The following is a 24002-nucleotide window of genomic DNA, read 5'->3' on the forward strand; positions in this document are numbered from 1 at the left end:
ACAGAAAAATCTGTTAATAAATGCTTTAGTTCTGTTGCCCTGGTTGTCATTAAGATACCACCAGCCTGGGGATATTACAGCATCCAGGACACATAATCAAGAATTCACACCATTTTTCCTTTGTCCAAAAGCAGGACACTTATATTTTTGCATTTTTCTCAGCATTTGGAGTTACAGTTGGCACTGTTGAATTCAAAACTGGTGGAGTTGGTTTAATTCTTACAGTTGTACAGTTTAAGTTATGATTTCTACAAGTTGGGGTATGTTTAAATGATACTCATGCTTAAATCTTATTTTGGAAAATATCTTTCAAAAATGTTTCTATCTGTATTTTCTTAAGACAGTCTTAAAACTTAGTAGCTTGTGTAAATTTTTTATTTTAAAATGTTCATATGTGCATGAAATTATTGAAAATAGTAAGAAATTATTGGAAATATATATTTTTAAAATGTATTAAAGTGAAAAAAATTAAGAGTAATTTAAGAAATGTGACTGGAGCAAACACTGTATTTCATGAGAAGACAGAATGCTTCAGGCATATGAACATCCTGAGGCAAAGCTGAAGGTATTTTAACTTATTGATAACATCTACTCCTTAGGGCTAGAAATTACTATAATAAATTTTTCATTTCAGCATATAATATAAATTAACTAAACTTTATATTAGATTGGACTAAAAGTGTACAAAAAAAGTGAAAGGAGTATCTGAGCAGTCTCAGGAGTCTGAAATGCAAAATGACAGGGAATAAGCAAAGATTTCACAGCAAGCATTACATAAGCAGCACTGCATTTCTTGGCTTTAGAGGTCTGGTGAATCTCTTCATGCCAGGGGGGAATATCAGTGTGGGAGGATAGGACTTAAATAGGAAGAGTGAGGGGAGTTGATTGGAGGTGTACTAAATACTGAGGTGCTGAATAAATGCTCTGAGGTTTGAACAGCTCAAGGACAATGACAGTTTAAAAACAGAGTTCTGCATGCAGGTTTCCTTGGATCACTGATAATGTCATTAACTTGTTTAAACTCTTCTGCTTTAAATATATGAGGAATTAGGATTTTTATTTATGTCTGACATTTTACACTGTGAAAAAGAATTAATAGTGTTTTATTTTCAGGCAAGTGATGCAGTATTTGCATGTCAAGCACATCCAGGAATATTTCTTTAACAGTTTTGTTGTTCACGTTTGAAGGCTTTCATTGACTTTAGTCAATGTGTGTTTTGACAATGTTCAATTTGGTGAGGCTTTGCTATGAGTCCAACTAGCAGGAAGGTCAGAGAAATTACTGAAATGTGCATCAAATAGTCACAGAAAATAGGAGTAATGTGTGACTTCACAGGGATTCTCAATTTAAAAATCAGGTCTGTCTCTTGCTTTAATTTCCAGAGGTTTTTAGTAAAACTAGGGTTGGCTGTAGCTGAGAGTAAGGTATAATGTTTGTTTTGCATGTTTGTCTTGAAATAGTTCAATCTGTGTTGAGAAAAACACAAGATCAGATACTTAATATTCTTCCTACTTACATGCCATGTTTTAGGATTTGCTTACCAAAAAGGTGTAATACACGCTAGAGTAGAAAATAACATTGTACCAATTAGAATAGCTAGAGCAAGGGAAAGTGACTTAATTTTAAAACCAAGTTACTTCCAAAAGTCTCACTCTCAAGCATGAATACTTGCATGCACCAAGAGAACCAAGATATGTGTCCAAATAAATTTGTCCAGCATGTGGTCTCACCGTCCTATGCTGCTCCTGTCCTTCATCTCACTGTGGTCTCACCGTCCTGTGCTGCTCCTGTCCTTCATCTCCTAAGCCATGTGCCCTGAGAAACTGTGTGCACAAACGTTCACGGATGTCGGTGACCTGCTAATCTGACTTCCACCAACACACACCTCTCCACCAGCCCTTGTATTGCCATTTGTTCTTTCTCCTGCTTCTACACCTCTGTGTACCCAGTTGTTCTCCACTCATACCAACCTTAGCACTTTTGTTACAATTACCCGTGCTAAATGCTGCTGCTGTCATGTAATGTGGCAGTCTCGAAAGGAAAAGCATCACTGTGAATTTAAAAATACATGAACAAGAAGGATATTAAAATGTAATTCCACAAACCATTTTATTAAATGCAAGACTGTAATTGTAAAACAAAAAGTCCTCTGTGAGTGTGTGCAAGTAATATAGATAGAACTAAATAAGAAAGAGGGGACCTCAAGATCTTGGAAGTGAAATGAGAAAGAATAAAATCCAAGTGGATTTTGACATTTTTCTTGTCTGGTGGCAGGCTCTTGAAGCAGGAGACCTGAGTAACTGGAGGGAGCATGTAGTTGGCTTGAAGCAAACAGAAATGGTAGTTTTTATAAAATACTGATTCTAGGAGGCTGATACCAAGGAAGGCCTGGCAAATGGGGCAGTGTTATATCTGTCAAGTAGGAGAGGTAACATGCCTAGCGTGGATGCTGATGTTAGGTAACATTGCAAGGGAAGGTGCTAAAGAGAAAGTTCTGTCCAGCCCTGTGTTGTTCACAAATGGAAGTTGCTTGCCTTTTCCACCCTCCCCCTTGGATACCAAATTCAAATATATGTCAATGAGTACAAAATCAGTACTGAAGATTTTAACTGAAAAAAAATTTGGTAAAATCAGCATGATAGAAAGCTGTTGTGTTAATTGCACTGAAGGAATATAAAACTAGGTAGCTAATTGTGTTCGTGGAGGATGAATACACGAAAGAGAACAGGACTGTGATCCCTGCTTGTTGGAGAGTTTTCAGTAACTTTGAACTGGGGAGTATAGAGTAAGTGAGGATCATTAAGCTAACAGTGAAGTGTAGGTTCTGGGTCCAGTGCAGTTCCACCAGAAACCACTGGAGCAAATGTGATGTGTTCAGTATCTGCATAAGCACATGTCTAAAGGTATTTTGAGAATTTTGTTTGGGGGGTCTTATATTCTGACATGAAGAGTACTCTCTCTTGTACCTTGGATTTTAATTTTGTATCATGAGATATGCTTATGATGCAGACATAAATTACAAGATTGGAAATTGTTAGTGGGCTAAGTGACCCTGTGATCATGATGGGTTTAACATCACCATGAGCAAATATCATCCTGCCTGCTAATAAATATGTTTGATGTTTCAGAAAAACTTCACTAGGACTTATTCATTGCCAAAAGCTGAAGGGGTTGAAAATAAGCAGCAGCTCTTGACAGTAGGCAGAAGGTGATGGAAAGTGAGATTCCTTACAACAATCCCCTCCCCCCAGGAAAATAAATCAGCCCCCCCAACCCAAAAACCGAAAAAACCAAAACTGAATAACTAAAAAGGCTGAAATACTGTTGTCTAGAGTGAGGATAAACTTCAAGGGAAAGGCCCAATCCAGTGTCTAGCAAAAGACACAAAAGGCACATTATTCTAGGTTGTTTAGTCATATTTTATAATAAACATGAAGGGATGAAGAGAAATCACTTCAGAAATGGTGTGTATAAAATATTGATAATAAAAGGAAAACTAAGGGGATGGATGACTGCAGAACAGAGGAGAGACTGAGAACAGGAACCAGTCAATCCTCAGTGATTAAAGGAGAGGTATGTGAAGAAATTTTGATTTGGGTAGAAGGTGCTTTTTTGGGTGTTGTTTGTTTTCAAATTAGCTAAATCGAGCCAGTCAGTCAGATACTGTTAAGTCTGAGAAGTATGAAGACCATACCACGTTTGTTTTGAAAGCATGAGAACTCATATTCTACCTTGCCATATGGCTCTACGTGGAGATCCATGTAGAAAGTAGCAAAAACCTCTGTACTGAGCAGTCTGTTTAATGCAAACAAAGATCACAGTGTCCCCATCATTCAGAGGACTGTGCACTTCTGCCTGATGTTCTCTGCCCTGTGCTGGTTGGTGACTTCCTCAGATTCCTCCTTCTGTTCCTGTTCCTCTCTTTCCTACGTGCATGTCCGCTCATTCTTGTACCCTGCTGCATATTCCTTATCCCCCTCTTGTTTCTGTTTCATGTCTCTTAAATAACCTTTTCCAACAAGGCAGCAAAGCCATGAAGGGCAATGCTTGTTGCTGTCACTGTGTTTGCTCTCTGCCTGTGTTTTTCAAGTGTAATGAGTTTAAATAAAACGTTATGAGGATAATAACTCCTCAAGCTGGTGAGCCTGGAGTTCTTCTCCAAGTCTAGGGGGTTAACTGAGTGTTTCCCTGACCTGGTAATGTTAACTTTTAATAGTCCTAGAAAGAGAAAAGCATTGATCTCTACTAACATTTATAACAGCCAAGCCCTGTTAAACTATATGGCAGTTAAACTAACATCCATTATTATAATGGAGTAATTCATAAAATATTTATTTGTTAGCAAATTAAAAGCTAGAGGTATAATAAGTGGTGACTGACAAAGTTTTATGGAAAATTACCATCATTCAAACAAACCTGATAATTTGTTGATGAAAGAAGCTGTGTGAATGTATTGTTAAAGCACTCATTAAATAGAGGAATTGGCTAATTGGTAATCAGCAATGTATCCATATATCTTTACTCTGATTTCCAGGGGATTTCCATCCTGCATTTCTCCATAACAGTGTTGAACTCTATTGCTAGTCTGAAATAACACTTAAATGTTTAAATACCTGATGTTAATTGTTGTCAATTGTCATGTCATTTCAGCTCTGACATTCCCACAGGAAGGCTTACCAGTCTTTGTGAATTCACTGTATCCAGTATGGAAACTGCTTGGTATTTGACTAAACTCTGACTTTAAAAGCTAAAATAGATTCTAGATAGAGACTGTAGAGTTAGAAAAAAACAGTGGAGGAGTAGACTTCAAGACCATACATGGCAGAACTCCTGTGGCTCTGGCGCTTATGTCTCCCCTTTTGTGTCTCAGACCCTCTCTTTGTTTCTGTTTGCTTAGGCTCATAGAAATGTTGGATGTTAGGGACCTCTGAAGGTCGTCTACTCCAGGCTCCCACTTGAAGTGCCAGTGTCCCCAACGCTAGATCAGGTCAGTCAAGGTTTCAGGTGACTCTTGGAAACACCCAGGGATGGAGATACCACCCTAGAATCTCCTTTTCCCTCTGTATTCCTTAGGATATGCATAATCACACTAAGGCCATGTAATATGCAAGGTGAAAGGAATAAAGAAAGGTGATGATGAATGGCAAGTATGACTTGAGTGAGTAATGAAAAAATAAGGAAAGGAGGCGGTTTGAAAACTTGGATCTTGAAAGATGGATTTAAAGTCTTGAGCTACTGTTGGTGTCATTGAGGAATGCCTCCCTGAATGTGTCTTCTTCTAAGACCAGCAGCAATTTCATCCTAAGCTTCAGCATGAACAAATGCTTGGGAAGGCTAATAACTCTTTCATTTTAGTAGTAGGAATTTTTGTGCAAGCAGGAGCCTTGTGTCTGTGTGGCATTTCTATTACATGAGTTAAACCCAAGAAGTAATACTAACTTTGTGGTGGAAGTGTCAGAACCTGAAGCTGCTTTGTGTGCATGAATGTTTTTGTAGGTAGTAGAGCAGATAAGAACATTTATTATGAGAAACTAATTCATGCTCTTTGGCAAGTAGCTCCATTATTCTAGGAAGTAACATGGGAAACTCATTACAGCCCCTAGTTTAAGAAACTAGTTTTTCTACTGGAGAAACTACCAAAACATAACACAAACATGGCAAATGTGTGTGGTTTTTTATCCTATTAAGTATCAAGCTTACAAGCCTAGTGATTAATTTATAGTTTGAAGGTTATCTTTGCAATGAAAAGGGACTAAGCTTATGTGGTTTTGGTTACAGCTTGGATTAGAGATAAAAGAGCTTGAGTTTCTGACACGAGATCTCTGACAGGACAGCAAAATATAGAGACCATCAAAGTTTCTGAATTTCAGGTCTTTTGTCATCTGTTGTCTTAATTTTCTATAATTCCAATGAAAGTCAAATATTCCTTAGGAATTTGTGTTCTAGAACAGCTAGCAAGTGTTGATTCTGACTTGTTAATGAAAAGAATGAGATCTTATTTTTCTGGAAGTCTTAAAACACTTCATCCATTTAAAAGTATTTGTTTAACCTAATTTTTACATTTGCAGATTTTTCTGAGATAAATATGAAATTATTGGTGTAAATTTGCAGGCCATTGTCAAAACTGGCTTTCAGCTGTTTAAAAGCTTTTCAAACATGATCAGTGTTTTACTTTGCTCCATTGTCTCAGAGTTAATATTAAGAACAAAGCATTTTCTAACTTCTAAACCAAAACAGAACTTTCAAGACTAGTGTCCTTTCTTTGTTGAAAGGAATTATTTCCTGGTTTACGTGGTTAAGGTTTTGACAGTATGCAGACTCTCACCTGAAAGTATGTTAATTTTTCACTTTAAACATGGGGTTCTTTTACAGGTTCTTGAAAGTCTGTGGCTCTGAACTAGTACGTCTTGAGTTGTCTTGTGGCCATTTCCTCAATGAAACGTGCTTGGAGGTCATCACTGAAATGTGTCCAAATCTTCAGGAATTAAATCTCTCATCATGTGATAAAATACCACCTCAGGCTTTCAACCACATAGCCAAAGTGGGCAGCCTGAAGCGTCTCATTCTCTACAGAACAAAAGTGGAGGTAGGAACAACTATTTCTAACCTTTGCAATAAATATTTTCAATCCTGATAAAGTTGGTTTTGGGTTTTGTTTTTTTTTCCAATAATGAAGAAGTAAATTAGAATTTTGAGTGTAAATTCAGAGGTAAATCCAGAAAATCCAAAGGTAGTTTAAAAAAACTTAGGATGGTTTTTTATTTTCAAAATAGCTTTCGGCCTGCATGTTTTAAATTGCATGGTACATTGGTGACTTTTCACCAGCTGTTTTAAGCAATGTGGTAAAATTACAAATTTAATGCTCTTCTCTTATTTTGAAGTGTACTCTAGACAAACTGTATTTGGTAAATATAATTGTAAAATTATAATATTTAGTAACTTTCTTTAATTTACAACATTCTCTCCTTTAAAATGACTTGCTAGTTACTAGATTCCTACAGTCTTTGTATATTAGCAGCATTTGAGACACAGAACACAGTTTTTTTGTAAAACTTTTCATTTATGGTGTAAAAATTACTTCTTTGTACAGTTACTTGACTGCCCAAATCAGAGTTGTTACTGCTTGGTGCAACACATTTCCTTCTAGGATGGAATGGGTTTGTGTGCTACAGCTGAGAAGTCTCTTGTAGTTTGCTACATTTTACAAATGTTGTATCCTTGTAAATTCGGGATTTTGAATCAGAAAAATTCCATTCCCTCTCAGTAGCTCCATTACTCATATGTTACAGCCTTGCTACTGTGGTTTACTTGGAAGCTGTCGTACATGTACTTCTGTTGCTGCAAAAGGTGCTCCAAAATGGGGGAAACCCCATGTCTTTGCAGGCTTTTTCCTTACTTCTAATCCTAGATTAAACATTTTAAGAAGAGTTTGGTTGTGTGTGTTACTTGTGCTTGTGCTTTTGGTACACGGAAGCCAGGTTGTGACACTCGATTGTGTGGGGTCTTAATCTGTAGTGTAATAAAAGGAATGAAGCTGGAACAGTAGGTTCTGTCAACCAGATGTGCAAGGGACATCTGAAGTTAAGAGTACCACATTGCATTCATAAGCAGTTCCCACCTGACGCGTGTTAGAGTTAGCTGGGTCTTGTTGTCCTTTATTTGGTGAATCCCCAGTACGTTTGTGCCCAAGGTCTAGCTAGGTGTCTGTAATGGTGAGTGGATAACACAAGGTAGGTAGATTAAAGGCTAGACTACCTGGGATGATTGGTGCTTACTGTGGGGTTTGCAGTGGAGTGTGCAGTCACTGTGAAGCCGGTGCCCCTCAGTAACTTGTTACATTGTGGTAGCTGCTCTCTGTATTGAAGCAATTATTATTTTCTTCAAGAAGCAAATTGGTGAGCCCTGAATTTTTTGAATAGAGCTGAATTGGTGCCTTGGGTGTATCTGTTCTGTTTCTACATTACTAGTCTTTCTGTTAATCTTGGATTAATCTCCTTTATTTCATTTTGACTGTTGGCTCTTACTCACAAAGCTTTTTCAGATCCAGGAAAGATCATTGTATCAGAGGTAGTGGTTGTATAATTTTATTATTTTCTACTGTTGATTGATTAGAATCTTCTTGATTCTACTCAGGTAACTTCTGAAGTTTGAGACTTCATGCTTGTAATAGTGCAGCAGATGAGATGTACTCTGAAGTGATTGGTAGCTGTCATTCCTCTGCTATCGCTTTGCTGAGCAGAGCTTGAAATTAGATTGAATGTAGGTGGTAAAGATTTCCTGGCTTTGAAGCCATTAAATTGTGAAGATTCACTTCTGCCTTTCATGTGTATGGACATGCCTCTGCTTGTAGCTGACAAGAACATTCATTCATAATCAAGTTTATTTAAGATTGCACTTCCATTTTATGCATAATTATGAGCAAAAGGCACTATTCCTAACAAACAGTGGAAGAGAAATTTCTGGAAATTTAAATAGGTAAATTGGATATGATGCTTATGTGTTACTTGTTAATATGAAGCCACTTAACAATATACATTGTGCATCACAGGTCAAAAAATAAAAGGAAAAGAATGAAGATGTAGCATAGGATTTGAATTAGAGCATTAGAGCTGTGACAAAAGTCACAGATTTGTAGAAATAACATTATCTTTCTCAACATTAGCTTCTCTTAGTGCAAATCTTTGGTTATCTGTACAAAATAGGCTGCCATTCCTTTTGTACTTTTCAGCTGGTACAGAAATGCTTGTTAGTAAGTGGTGGCTATATGCAGAAAAGGATAGATTGATCAAGCATGCGGTGAAGTGATTGAGACTTCTCTAAAACTTGTCAAGGAGTGGTAAGTGTTCGTGATTTTTGTGAAATTTGTACTGCAGTCTTCATTGTTGGAGCTTTTAAGGAGCAAACAGAGGAACAATGCTAATGATTAATCAAGAGCTTGGCATTGTATTGTTGCCAATGGATCTGCTCAGTGAAAAGAATCTGAGGCTGTGAATCCACTAAGAAAAAACTGCAAACTGATCACAAGTATGTGTTTATTACGAGAAAGTAAGGTGAGAAGAACAGAGCTGATATGGTGTTCTGTTAAAGTTCTGTCTCAAAACCCAGGAAGAAGAAACCAAAAGAAAAATCTGTTCACTTCATTTAGCCTGTTTTCCTAAATAATTTAGTGGCTTGCTTTTTTTTCTTAAACCAAGCAGTATTCAAAATAAATCACAAAATTTTCATGTGTTAGAGCACATCTGGGTGAATAGTACAACTTTTGCTTTTGGTTGTGGATTTAGACGTGATTAAATAACATAGGAAGAGATGAAGATCCTCCATGCTATTTGTCAATATTTGATAATGCTGTTTCTGGTGTTGCTTTACGGTTAATAAAAAATACAGAATTAACATTTTAATAAAAGAAATTGTATTTCTCCCATTCACACCCTTAAGTACCTACCCAGATACAGGATTTTGTTACGAAGTCTAAGTCTTGCTGTAGCCTCTCCCTTTACTTTTTTGCCTTTTAATACTAAAAAAGAGGAAAAAAGTTATTTCAGCATCTAAATTTAAAGTATTTGTTGTACTTTTTCCATGTATATGGTTACTGTGACACTAATAGAGAAGTTCTAAGGAAGCGCTCTGCAGAAAATTGACTACTGTTAATGATTTTTTTAGATGCATAGATTTTGAGGACAGTGGAAACTTATTAAAATTGATAATGTTATGTTGTCTGAGCAAGTGTAATTACAGTTTCTTCTTATTTTAGCTATTTTCTTTGAATAGGTTTTGTATTTGAAAATGTTGCCATTGTCTCTGTAATCAAAGCTCCAATTTTTAAGTATATATTTTTAGTGAAATGGGCAATGCTGGTGTTCTGCTACTTAGTGCACTGCTACTTTGGAAGATTGCTGTACCATCTGGAGGATGTTGTATTCTTTGGTCCTAACCCTGCTGATTCTTAAGGCCATATATAATGTTATTTCCTTGACATATTGAGTGTGAGGTTGTGTGTATAAAATTGTTTTCAAACCTCTGAATTGAAGCTTCCAATGCCTTTGAATTATTTCAACCTTTCTGTTAGAAGAAAGGAAGTCCAGTGACTTCCAGTAACTCTTTAGTAACTGAAAGAAGTGTCCTGCCTGGCTATACTCCTCCCCACAAAATGTAGCTTATTTTTCCAGTGCTATAAGTTTGTTATTAAAGGTTCTCAAAGGTTGTTTGATTATGTGTATGCTTGAATAATTTGTATCTTGCTTTGAGAAACTAATCTCAACTTCTTATAAATGTAATTTCTTTGTGCTGAAGACCACTATTGTATTTGTGGGATTTTTGTGCTGGTGTTTTTGGTATTCACTAATACATAACTCCTTCATGTTTATTCATTGAGAGTGTATTCACAGCATAACTTAAGCACTTGTTGGCATTGATAAATTTGAAGAATACAATAAACAGAGGTATTACTGTCTCTGTCCGGCCCTGTGGGCTCACGCGTGTGCACGCACAAACGCACGGCTAGCTTCTGTATAAAGTCAGCAGCAAAGAGATGGGAAGGTTCTTTTGTGGGGGTTCCAACAGGAGCATTTATTGCTTCTACACTGTCAAAGGTTACAGAGGCAAAAGAGAGAACAACGGCGAACTCAGGGGTTTTATCTGGGGGCAGGGAAAAGGCGGGGCTAGGGAACAGGGACCAATGGAGAAGCTCTGGGGGAGCGACAAGGGGTAGAGGCCAACAGCCAACCGGGGGAGCTAAACTGGGGTAGGTTACTGTAACAGAGCAATGCGTCCTGGGAGAAGCCTTCCTGGTCACCCTAACCCTGACCAGTAAGTCTCTGGCACCAGAGACTGTCTTACCAAGAGCTCTCTGTCCCTTGTGCCACAGGCCGATCGGCCACCACACAGTGGAGGTATTATTGTATATAGTAATTGGCAATATCTTTATCCTTAAGCATGAAATTGTCTTAATTTAATGCTTACTGTGAAGTATTTAGTCCATATAAATAATGCAGCCAAAATTGTATTTTAAAGACACCAAAGCCACAATTACAGTAGGAGAACTTGTCAGTCTTCTTATTGATGGGTGTAAATTTTAATGTAAGATTATATATTTCATGTTGCATGACATTCTGAAATCTTTCTAATGTGTAAAGAAGAAGTTTTTAAAGTTTGTATTTGAATTATATTTGAGATACAAAATCAATTAAATTCAAAACCAATTACAATGGACAAAGGATTTTGTTTTTCACACATTTTAAAGCAAGTTTTGTATTTATAGATTTTATCTCTGATAATTTTGACCAAAAACAAATTTGGAACTTGGGCAGCTGTGAGAGAGGACACTGGGAATCTTGGATACCAAAAAGAAGCAGAAGAATTGTAGCAGTAATTTTAGCTCTTATTTTCTTGTGCCATGAGCAATATAAGTTAATGCTGCCATAAAACTGTTCTACAGAGTTTTCAGAAATAGCCTGTTATGGGTCATATCATACCTTTGAGAGCTATTGTTTAAAGGGTTTTCACTTTGGACAAAATTCCATTGGCTTGGGTATGAATCTTTAGGATGAAGAGTTGCAAGCAAATAGTGGGGGAAAAAAAAAGTTGAAAGGCTCTAGCTGGAATGTGGATTCTTGGAATCAAGTTGAGTCAGTGACAAATAATCGTGTGATACAGGGCCTTGATGGTGCTTTTTGATTTCATGTCAGGCTGATAGCGTGGAATTTGGTTGTTTGAGCCTGTAACGTGAAGTGAGGGGGAAGAATGAAGGTGTAAAACAGATTTGCAGACATAAGGGAGGACATAATTTGACCAAATAAAGCAAAACCAGAATACAGTAATTTAATTAACTGCTGAGACTATTACTTTCATTGAATTAATTCAGTAATTGCTGTGTTGCTGTGCCCCAGTCTCTGCTGTGCCCCTGGCACTGCCAATTAGCTGTAGAGAACAAAAAGGTGCCCCTGTATATTCTGAATCCCAGCTTGCAAATTATACTGGGTCTGTTTCTGAGGAGCCAAGTTGTTCTGACTTTTGAAAGGCTACACCTGCACTTGGTAGTAAGGCTCATTCCACCTTATAAGTGTTCATACTGCAGCAGCTTTTTAAAACATGTTGTAAAGTTTTGGAGACAAAAGTTTTATCATTGTCTCAAAAATCATATCTCAAAAATGATCCTGTAATCCAAGTGCATTAGGGGAAGACGGGAAGCTGATTTTTAATAAATACATTTCAGTTATTTCCCTTTTCATCATGTTTCTTTCCATGTTGTATCTTGCAAGGTGATAGCTGATGGATGCTTGAGGGAGAACAGAATTCCTGTTCTAATGCTAGCTTCTACTGTGGAGGAAAATTATTTGCTGCCATGTTTATTTTGAATCTATAAATGAAAATTGTTTGCATTACTATAAGAAGGTATCACTCAAATAGACTTGTGATTGTGGTATTTAAGGACAGGGTGGGGGGCTCATCCCAGAAAGGGACTGGGTCTTACATCTCTTGACAGCGTTTTTCAGTCAGGTTGGAGATGACAGCTGAGCTGGAGCCAGGTGGTCTGGGCTAAACAGTTTCCAGAAGTTCCTTCCCACACTTAGCTCTTGTGTGATTCTCTGATTTAGTGCTGATGACACTAACAGAGGACTTAACCTGGGAGCTTTTTTCTCCTGATCTCTGACCGGGACCATGGCCAGTTACAAGGTGCACGGTTTCTGTATGCCACACTTCTTCCATCAGTAAAATTTGTGTAGTAGCAACTTACTCATTTTATAGCTGTGGTATGAGGATAAATATAAAGAAGGCTGAGATTCTCTGACATGTGTGGTACTATATAGGATACTCTGTACAGGGGGTGTGTGAGGACTTGAAATACTGTACATAACATAACAGGGTTTTCTAAGTTGCAGGAAGTTCAGTTTGTTACAAAGCTTTACCTTTTTTCCTCTGGAAAATTTGAGAAAAGGATTGTTAAAGCTTGCTTAAGAGGTATAATCATTTCTGGGCACAAAATGGTTGGATACTTGCAGTGATATCTCTGTCTGGGACTACACAGGCATCTTGTTCTTCCAAAAGGCCACAAAAACTACCTTGTAAAGGGTGAGGTGATCACTTCTATTTGTTTCCTTATGAAATTGCTTGGGGAACTGAAGGACTTAAGCATTAAATAAATTTGGCCACCATTTAGTTCTAATTCGACATATGATTCCCTGCCAGTTTCAATAACTGACATTTTCTGTAACATTTCATTTAGCTGAAAATTAACATATAGAGAAGTGAAAGCAGACCAAAAGAAGGTGAACGATTTGACTAGCTGTGTAGACCACAGATCCAAGTTTAGTTTCAAGAAATAGTATATTATGTATTTTGTGTGTTATTGAATGTTAGTGTACTATCCCTGGATGTGGGTTTTTTTTCTGTAAAAAATAAGCTACTGAGAATAGGTATTTATCCTCAGAACTCAAAATCCTGGAAGTAGTCTAAAGATGGGTATTTTCTGGGCAACCAGCAGGTATGAAAACTTCTTCTGAAAACTAAGGCTAGTACTTTATAATTATCTAAAACTAACTTTGTGGTTTTTTTAACTGGTTAAACCACTGACTCTTACATGTTTATAAGCATGCATCTCATCTCATCTCTATAAATCTCTCACAGTACCTTGTATCTTTAGCATAATTGTTTTGAAGTATCATAGACCAACAAGTCCGTAACTGAAGTTATCTTGATGCCTTAAAATACTGTGTGGGCAGGGAATGAATGGGAGAGGAAATAATCCTGGAATCATGTTTTACAGTTTCTTTGTTGGAGCAGATTTAGATGAAAATCGTATTTCACCATTACTCTACATTTGGTTTTCTGCATTATTAATGTATTACGTTCTTCTTTCTGTAAGAAAAAATTGCTTTTGGGGACTACTGCAGCACGATTGTAGGTTTTTAGACGCGGAGGTATGATACCTTGAAATTCACTAAGTAGACCTTTTTTTTACTTACAGGCAGTATTGGTTTGCCCTGTTGTACCTTCCAAAAGGCATAGTTTAATAGAAGTTTGCAGAATTCTGGCTTCGCATCCAAAGAGGTTTTTAATCGTTGTGGTAGAACAGCACGTGCCAAGTAATTTCTGACTTAGTTCTTTCACAGACTGTGCCAAGAAAATCCCCTCACCCAAACAGTTGATTTTTGTCTTTCTTCTAGTGCTGTATAATGCCAAAGGGAGGAAAAAATAAGTATTGTGAATTTTTTATAGATTTTTAATTACTTTTGACAGTCTTGACAAGATCATCTTTTACATTTGCATGGGGTGTTTGTAATTACAAATATTTATAGCAATAGTGGCACTCAGATTGAAATAGAATTGGTTTCTTCTGAGGATTTCCTTGGTTGGTTGATGGGGTTTTTTACTACAGGTAGTTCTAGTACGCTGAAACTTTTTTTGGTGTGGTACCTATTGTTGGGGTTTGGGGAGTTCCCCTTCTGTTTTCTTTTTTTTCTCTTGAGGAATTTTTCCCATATATGTTACTGGGGCGACAAATTGCTGGGTGCTTGGGAGAAGCAAAAGACCTGGCCACAGAGGGAGGGGTCCAGCGGGTTACTCTCTTTCACCTGGGCTTGTGGGCTGTGGTTCTCGGTGTTCGGATGGAGAGAGAGGCTGCCATCGTGGTGGAGGGAATTCATCAGCACTGCAGGCTTCTGCTTTTTCGGCTGCCTTCCTTCTACTGTGAGTAGAGCTTGCTCACTGGAGTGGCTGTTGCACTGGGACCCTAACAGCCCACCTTACTAAAAGAGAGACCTGTTCACCATCTGCTTGGGTGCCTCAGGAAAAACCTCGGGGCTCCCAAGCCCGCCTTTCCCTGCCCCGCTGGGAGCCGAGCTGCAGCCGCCCTGCCCCTGCCGTTGCTTCGAGCCTTCGCTACTCTGTAGCCCCGCACGCCCTGCCTGCCCAGACCTCCAGGAGTTCCTGCTGCAGCTCCTGAGTTTAATACATCTTGTCTGCCACCCGGGATTTGTGCTCGTCCCTGCTGTTCCAGCCTGCTGTTCCCGAGGGTCTGGCCGGACACTGGGATCGGCTGCCCAGGGGTTTGTGAAGCCTTTGTCCCATCCCTTCCCGGGATCCCAGGGCACCGGTGCCGCGTGCTCCCCGAGCTCGCTCCGGAGCGCCCCCTGCAGCCGCGGGGGAACCATCGCACCTGCCCTGCTCACCGGGAGCCGCCAGCGCCCCTGCCGGCTGCGAGCGGAACTGCACCCGAGGGGAAAGGTCCTGACAGCCGAGAAGGCTGGGACTGGGTTTGTGATTGTTTGCTGTTACTGCCATAGTTATTGTTGTTTGTTTGACTGGTTATACATTAGTAAAGAACTGATATTCCTATTCCTCATATCTTTGCCTGAAACCCCTTAATTTCAAAATTATAATAATTCAGAGGGAAGGGGGTTGCATATTTCATTTCAAGGGAGGCTTCTGCCTTCCTTGGCAGACACCTGTCTTTCAAACAAAGACACCTATGAAATACTACTTCACTGGCTCACTGGCTTAAGATAGACTGATACATCAACTATTTGAAAATACAGTTTAATTTAAAAACAGCAAGTAGCACTCACGGGTGTGTGTGCTGAAGTTAGAGATGTTTTGAGCTAATCTGTTCCCACAGTTGTGTGTTTCTCTGGGTGAGTCAGCCAGTTCCAACATCCCATGCTGTAAATTTAAACCTTTTGGGAACAAAAGGGAAGCTTCTGCCCAGATCATGAAAGAGGAGCCTTTCTGTACAGTTCTAAGAATGTTCTGATTTTTCTGCTAAAGAATCAGCTTCTGAGAATTATGGATGTGATTGGTGGGCTTGAGAGAGACAGAGATTTCACTGGCCTGGCCTTAGTCTGCAGTTCTCAAGTTCTTCTTTCTTTCAGTATCTCAGGTTCCAAGAATTTTAAGGAATTAATTCAAAAGTTATTGACTTAGATAGTTTTTAGGAAGACAGAATACTTAGAGCACCTTGCAGAGCTACCTCCTCATTACCACCACATTTACCTCTCCTCATTGAGGCAGGGATGTGGGGTGGGTATTGAAGGAAATGCTTTTCACTTGTAACTTGGATTTTTAATGCTAAAAATACAAAATTAAATCCTGCATAATTCAATTTTTGCTTCAACAAAAAGGTTAACTGGAGAATTAGTAACCCTGATTAAAAGCAAGCAAGGGAAGGGAGGAAGCAGTCTTTAATTATCTTAAGATAGTCTTTAGATTCCTTTGTCTTAACATTAACTTCACTGAAAAATTTGAAGAAAAAATTGCAGAAGAATAAAAATCTTGTAAAAGATTTAGGCTCTTGTTTTGTTGAGGGGCTGGAAGAATTCCCAATTTATGTCAAAGTTCTTCTGAGAAGAGGAAAAAACAACCTGTCGTTTGTCTCCAGTAAAAAAGTAACAAATTTTAAAGTATCTTTAAAGATTTATCTATAGAAAGTTAATTAAAAGCTGCAGATTATTTCTTCCCTAACCCAACCCAAAGCAAAACTTTGTTGTTTTTCTTAAGCTCTTCCTTTAATCTTCCAGAGTCACACTGTGGTGCACTTGTTTTCATACCTTGTATGGCAATGCAGCTCTTATGTGATGTTATAGTGCATCATTTGTATTTTTTTAACCCTTTTTATATTTTTTTAATCTCTGAGTGCTTGACAATGAAACTGCAATGAGTAAATAGTCAAATATTCAAAGTGCATCTTTAACAGGTGAGTCCCATCTGCCACAGACAGAAGGGCTTTCTGTTTGAACAGACATTGAGCTCAAGCTCAGTTGGATGCTTTCTTTATCATAGTAACATCAGAAATGATTTGTGCTTTCTGCTGGATCATGAATGTAAAAAAATCCTGAAAAAAGTCAAGCAAGATTCAGTCTTACCAAGTGTAATCCTCTGGCATCAGTGTTTGGTTTCTCTGCTGGTGGGTTGTCTGTTCAAACCAGCAAGGCTTTTGCAACATCGAAGTCAAAACCTGCGTGATGGCCAAGGCCTTTACAAAGACAAGATACAATTTAGTCCAATATCACCTATTTATTTGAAGTATACACAGCACATAACTATCTTCCAGTAGGTATTACTGTATGTATCCAGGCATGCATTACAGAGTGGAAGACTTTGATGTTTGGGCAGACCTGTCACCTGTCTTGTGTGGAGTAAAGTAGGATTTCAAGTGGTAATCTCATCTCTAGGTCAAGCCAGGATCAGCCCTGTTGATGTCCTTTCTGACAGACATTTGTTGTACCACTATATAAAGATTTCAGAGAATCTTCAGACCATCTTCCCTTTTTCTGAGGTTTATGACTCACTACTATGCCCTAAAATATTTCTGAAATCTGCTCTGTAATGTTGTGTTTAGCAGCACTGTCATATCCTTCTGATGAGTTTGGCGTCAAAGTCTTCTCTCTGAAAGCAACTTCTTCACTGTATGTTTTCCTCATCTGAAAACATCTTTCCTGGGAATGGAGGATAGGGCAGACCATTTTATTCACCCACTTTGAACTCTTCCTGTTGTCTGTGGTGTCTTATAAAAATTAATTGTTTTGGTAGGTTTTGGTTTGGCTTGGATGGCATAAGAAATTCAGACCACTGAAGCCATGACTCCACAAGCAAAAGTAAATCTTACCTAAAGTTTGTTTCCAGAGTGTTTCTTTGTTTTCGTGTATTTTGGGGTTTTATAATCATCCACTCTTCTCTCAATCACTGTAAAAGGGAGCATGTATGAAGCTAAACTTTGCCTTTGGTTCAGGGGAAACTCAAAAAATCTCCAAACTATATATGTCTTGGCTAGTAGGCTAAAGAATGTTGTTAGATGTCGTTGATGTTGTTAGACAGTCTTTGATTTGACTGTCTGTGCTTGGCCAAGAAAGTGAAGTTAGACTCCAGGTTAAGGCTTGCTGATCTGGAGTTTAGGTGGCCTCTTAGCTCTTCCTGTGAAGCACTTTAACATTTGGAAGTTGGCCTGTGTTACAGCTCCAGGATCGTGTGATTGCCTTGCTGATCTCTTTTGCTTAAGTAGAGTGTTGTCACTCATGTTGTTGTACTGACAGATGGTGCGACACAGACAGGTTATTACAATGATAGTCCTTCTATATGTAGTGCATATGGATTCTGTGAGCTGCCATTCTCTCCAGCTATTTTCATGTCTTTTGCCACCTGGGTTCTCAACTGACTGAGACACAGCTAGGCATGCACAAAGGGTTTTTTCTTCTTACATGACATATGCAAAGCCCACCTCAGTTACAGAAGAACAGACACTGCGTCTGAAGGAAATCTGGTTTGCTGTGTGTGGGCATGTATGCGCCCCAGAAGAGGAATTAATATAGCCAGTGAAATGAATGTTGAGTATGTAGTTGTTTACTCTTGAGCTTGACTTGGCATGATTTCTGATGGTATGACATGGTGTTCTACCAAGCTCCCTTCGATTACTCAGATTTCTAGTGGGTTTTTTTTAAGTTGTTTTGGTTTTTAAAATAATGATTTAAAATAATAGATTGTGAAAAGACCTTTGAAAATGTGGACTCAGTGCATGTCAGTACAGGAAGGACTGTCTTAAAAAAGAGAGGGACTAAAAGGTACTCCGAGAGATCCATGACATTCCTGTTCATGTTAACACAAGGAGCTCAGTTGTCTATGAAGATAATTATGAATACTAGTCTTCCTCTCTATTTCACCCCTCTCTGAAGAAGCATGGAATTGATTCCACATCGTACAAGCTATTCAGAGTGACTGTTCACTTTTATACTGTTTGTGTCAATTAAGGAAAGAGATTGCTGTTTCTCATCCTTTCAGGCCAGTGTTTAAATTCCAGTCTGGAAACCATTACTAAAAAACTTGGTAGAATGCAGCAGTATATTCAGCTTTCCTGTGGAGTTATCTGAATACCTGCAGAAACCTTGTTTGGAGCTCTGTGTGCAGTCAGAGACTGATCTGTTTAGCTCCGATATGTAAGGTTTGCAGACAGCAGTTTGGGGATTTTGCTTTTAATTTGTGTGTCTGGGTAGGTTCTAAAGCTCATAGCTTTCACTGAGTTGAAAAGGAAAGACTATGTCTCATTCTCTTTGAGTTATTTGTTTATTCCTCTTTAATGATCCAAATGAACCATTTGCTTATTAAGGGCGCAATTTAAAATGAATTGGATATTTACACATTTACCAGCCTTAAAATATTCTTAATAACCTCTTTAGTAATGAATTTTTAATGCTTGTGTTTCATTCCCTAGCTACCTTTTCCTTTAAAAATGAAAGTCAAGCACTCATGGGGACAGTGAGTTTCTAGACTTCTACCAAGATACGTGTGAGGAAGGCTTACTCTTAGCATCTACTTTTAGGCTGCCTTTGGGAAATCAAATCTTAGAAGGCCAGGTTGGAATCGAGATTCCATACATGTCAAGTGTTGGGTGTTTATAATTGCTCCCTGGAGACACCTAAATTAAATGTCTGAAATGGTCTCTGTGAATACCCTGTGCTGTGTCCCTGTTCCATGTCTCCAGTGCAAGGAATCAGATGTTTCTTCTTGGCGATATGAAGGATCATATTTCTGCCAAGTTTCATTGGAATGTAACAAACTGAGGAAACTAAGTAAACCATTTAACTACAAACTTTCTGAAAACAAGTAAATTTATATTTAAATAAACTATAAATTATACTACCCCTGCATACAAACATTGTTGACTAGTGTTCTTGTTGTAATTACACTTAACAGCAGTCGATGACTTTGTCACTTGTATATTGCTTGGGGGTTTATTTCTGTTAGAAATTGTTGGATATCCTGTAGAAATCCACGTTTTTGTTGTTAATGTGTTGTGAAGCCTAGTCCTGTTTTAAAGTTCATATAGATTACAAAGTCCTAATGAAGTGATGTTTTAAGTGTGATGCACAGATATTTGGGATGTGAATCCCAGATTATGTTCTTTTTTTCACACTGTGTGTGTTTCCAACTACAAAACAAAATATGGCTACAGACAATGCAGAAGGGTCTTTACTGTATCTTAGAAACACAGGGAAAAAATCTGTAGTTTCTTTTGTTGTGGAACAGAACAGCTGTGCACTTTATGTAAGGTGCATCTGATGTTGCAGTCCAATTTCAGGCTGAGCAATGTGCAGTACTTTTGGCAAAGAATGGCCACATTAAATGACAGGAACAGGACTGTAAAATACACATTATATCTGTTTCAGTGTGCGTGATAGTAGTGACAAGTGCTCAATGGCTGTCAGCATCCTTGTCAGCACGGAGCCTCCTTTGACATTAAAGTCACCAGCCCAGCCCTAATGCTGTGCAGCTCTATTGGCAGTTCCATCAGGCTGCAGCTGATGGGTGAATGTCAGAGCCTGCCCTCTTCTCCTGGTGTGTCCCCAGCCCTCTGTGTTTGCAGGCTGGCCTTGCCTGTTTTTTGATCTTGCTACGCTTCTTCATAAGCTCTCCTATGGGAAATGAGCAGATAGGTCAGTGGTGTGTGGGTCTCTTCAGGGCAGCACAGAACCCCATCCAAAGTGACTTGCATAAAGGTTTGTAACGATTACCATTTCTTTAAGCCAATCAATGGGTAAAGTACCCAGAGACTCATTAGGTGGCATTTGAGGCATCTGTAAAAGAGTTTTGAGCTGTATTTCAGGAAATGCGGTGACAGCCTTTAATGTCTAATTGACCTCTTCTCTGTTTCACTTTCCATATTTCCTTCTGATGTGTTCCCCTGTGGCAGCAAACAGCCCTGCTCAGTATTTTGAACTTCTGCTCGGAGCTGCAGCACCTCAGCCTGGGCAGCTGTGTCATGGTGAGTGACACCACCCATTCAGGGTGGGTGTGGGTGTGGGTGTGTGCACTCGCTTGCTTTGGAACTCAGTCTGGGTTTGTTTCACAAAGGTGTGTTAAATGTGACAGTGATACAAGACTCTACTCTTTGGAAGGTTCAAGATGAATGCAGCTTGGTCATATACTTAAGGGTTACGTACTGGTTTAGTAGGCCTAAAACATAGCTTGTAGGCTTTCTCAGAGTCCTTCAGCCTCTTTCTAAGTTTTTGGGCATTCTCTATATGCGTAATCACTTAATAAGTAGTTAATGAGACTTTCATAAGGAGATGTAGCAACTGATCAATGTAAAATGGAAATAAGTAAATTCTTCAAGCATTCTTCAGTGCTTACGCTTTCTGTGGTCATAAAAGCTGTTGTAATCATCTTTTTAAGGGAAAATAACTGTGCAAAAGAAGTTTCTCCAAAGAAACAACTTTTGCTGCATTTTGATCCTCAGTATTGAGTGAATTTAAAAACACCTATATTTGGGGTTTATAGGAAATTTATTTTATTTTTGTCTTTTATAAAAGTAGATCTCACTGTACCATACAATGGACAATTCTCAGAGCTCTTTAGAAATGACAAATGCTTCAGACATCTGTTATGTGTGTTAGGAAGCAAACCTTGAAACACCTCTGTATATGTGGAACGATGTTACACGTCACCGAGTGTTTGCTTTCCTTGCAGATTGAAGACTATGACCTTATAGCAAGCATGATGGGAGCAAAATGCAAAAAGCTTCGCAGTCTGGATTTGTGGAGATGTAAAAACATAACTGAAAGCGGGATTGCAGAATTGGCTTCAGGCTGCCAGCTTTTGGAAGAACTTGATCTTGGTTGGTGCCCTACGCTACAGAGCAGTACAGGCTGCTTCACAAACCTTGCACGTAAACTCCCCAATTTGCAGAAGCTCTTTCTCACGGCCAACAGGTCTGTGTGTGACACAGACATCGAGGAGCTCGCTGCCAACTGTACGCACTTACGGCAGCTGGATATATTGGGTAAGAGGATGTAGGAATATTGGTGTTTGTTTTACTGTGTCTCGAAAGCCTTTCAGTTAAAGAGGAGTCATTAAGACAAAACTGTCTTCTAAACATAATTTTTAAATAATTATTTCTTAAAATTATGGTTTAGCACGTGGAAAAAAAGAGGGATGTTTTACTTACTGCATGAATTCTGACTCAGAATCCAGTGGATTTATACCAGCCGTATAACTTGATTGCTGAGTATGAATTGCTTAAACTAGAATTTACGTGCAAGATTTTTTCCAGTAATTTTTATTTTCATGACCATCGTTTTTTTTAACTGAAGCCTTTCTCTTTTGATTATCAGAAGATCCAATTTCTTATCATTCCTTCTGCTTTTGTGGTTTTATTTCTGTGAAGTGTGATGAAGTACGTTTATAGCATGAGTCTGATCAATAAACAGATTTTGCTTTTGTGCAGTAAATACTTGTTATTTATATTATATAGGTATATACTCTGCAATACTGAATTTCTTCATCATTTTTATCAGGAAGTGAATTTGAGTTAATAAAGATGAAAGGGTAATTAACAGCAAAACTTAAATAGACTTTCTAGTAAGGTGGGAAGGAAGTGATGAGGGTTAAAAAGCATAGCAAATCTGAAATTTCTAATCCTCTGCAACTTCCATAGTTGAAAGTATTTTTAGAAATCTAAAGTAAATATACTTTGAACTCTCAAGTGAGGACTTTGAGAAGTATAGTTTTGTGTGATGCTGAATTTACTCTTTTATGGTGGCATATGAGGTTTTCTTTTTATAATAATGTAGGACAGCAGGGATGTTTGTGACATCAATGTGGGAGAAAATTCTTCGTGTTTTTACCAACTTATTTTCACAGGTTATCTGAAAAAGGAAGATTTAAATGGAAGGGAATAAAGTAGCTGCTCTGTGACACTGTTGGGGCTGCCTGAGGCAGCACAGCGTCCAGCTGCAGATGTCCTTGGCTTCTGCTGCTGCAGGCAGGGGTTGGCTGCAGCTTGCAGGGAAAGCTGGCTCCTTCGCAAGGAGCGAGCCCCAAACAATGGTGGTGTAAAAGCATCGGCAGAGGCAAAGGATGAGAGAGGAGTCTCTGTGCAGCTTCCAGCTGGTTTATTGCCAGTGGAAGATCCAGGGACAAAGACCAGGAAAAGGGGGAAAGCACTGCATTTTACAGGGGGGGGTGAAACAAAGGGAAAAAAACAATGGGAACCAACTGAGGAGGAGCAGACAACAGGGGAATAACCAATGGGGATAACTTAGGGGAGGGAATTACATGAGTAGACCAATGGGGCATCGAAGAAGGGAGAACTTTCCAGAACTAATACATAAGCAACTAAGGGAAATACATAAACATGAACTTATACATAAAACTGGGTGGGGAACTCCTGAACCAATAAACTTAAAACATGTAAACTAAGAACCACTTGGAGCAGGGGAGCTCGCTGTAACGAAGGTGAGAATCAGACCTCTGTGTTCTGGAGGCCTGTCCATCAGTCCTCTGAATGCTCTGCTGTTGTGGCCAGTGCCACATGCACTGCAACAGCTCTGTGTACTTCTAACATTTAATAATTATAATGAAAATATTACATTTAGGTTGAGAGGGATACTGCAAAGAACTGAGAGACATCAATGTGAGTAATGTTGCAACCAAGTTTAAGGCTATCAGCATTTATTGCAAAGTGTTTAGCATATGGCTTCAGATTGTACCCACAGTACACTCTTCTGTCATGATAAAGAGTTTTACTCACCTCTGACTGAGAAAGTTACCTTCTGAGCAACATGGAGAAGGAGTATAAACAGAAAAAACCTCCCCCTAGTACAAGTTGTAGAGCCTATATGCCCACTGGGGGTACTGTGTTTTGCATATCTTTAAGAGAATCTGCTTTGTAGCGAAATTATCAGGGGCACATTGCCCTGTTCAGACACCAAAAGTTTCCAAGTGGTGTAGTGAATTAAGTCTTTCAGAAACACTTATGTGCTCCTGACCACCCGCTTCCATGTGTTTCTTATGCAATGACCTGGTGTCTGCCCACAAAGTGGGCAAAGACCTCCTTACTGCACCAGAGGCTCCCCAGAGAATAGTTTGGCTCTGTTAAGCCTGTGGATAGTCTGTTACTTCTGTTGCCTCTCTGACAGCAGTGAAGGCTTGTTGCCACGTTTCTTTAGTGTTTGAATTCACATTTTAATTCAGTTTGACATCTTAATGTTTTGGGGTTTTTTTTAAATACCATGTGAAG

General features: G+C 38.8%; 1 protein-coding gene across 2 annotated transcripts in view; it reads left to right on the plus strand.

The window, feature by feature from the left end:
- Positions 1–24002, plus strand: part of FBXL4 (F-box and leucine rich repeat protein 4) — a 64540-nt gene that overhangs the window by 26318 nt on the left and 14220 nt on the right. For both annotated transcript variants that reach the window (XM_039568098.1, XM_010403671.4), the window contains exons 6-8: positions 6374–6587; positions 20676–20747; positions 21452–21764. In XM_039568098.1, coding sequence (XP_039424032.1) covers positions 6374–6587; positions 20676–20747; positions 21452–21764 — 599 coding nt within the window. The remainder of the gene's footprint in view (positions 1–6373; positions 6588–20675; positions 20748–21451; positions 21765–24002) is intronic.

Source organism: Corvus cornix, chromosome 3, assembly GCF_000738735.6.
Source record: "Corvus cornix cornix isolate S_Up_H32 chromosome 3, ASM73873v5, whole genome shotgun sequence".
NCBI lineage: Eukaryota > Metazoa > Chordata > Aves > Passeriformes > Corvidae > Corvus > Corvus cornix.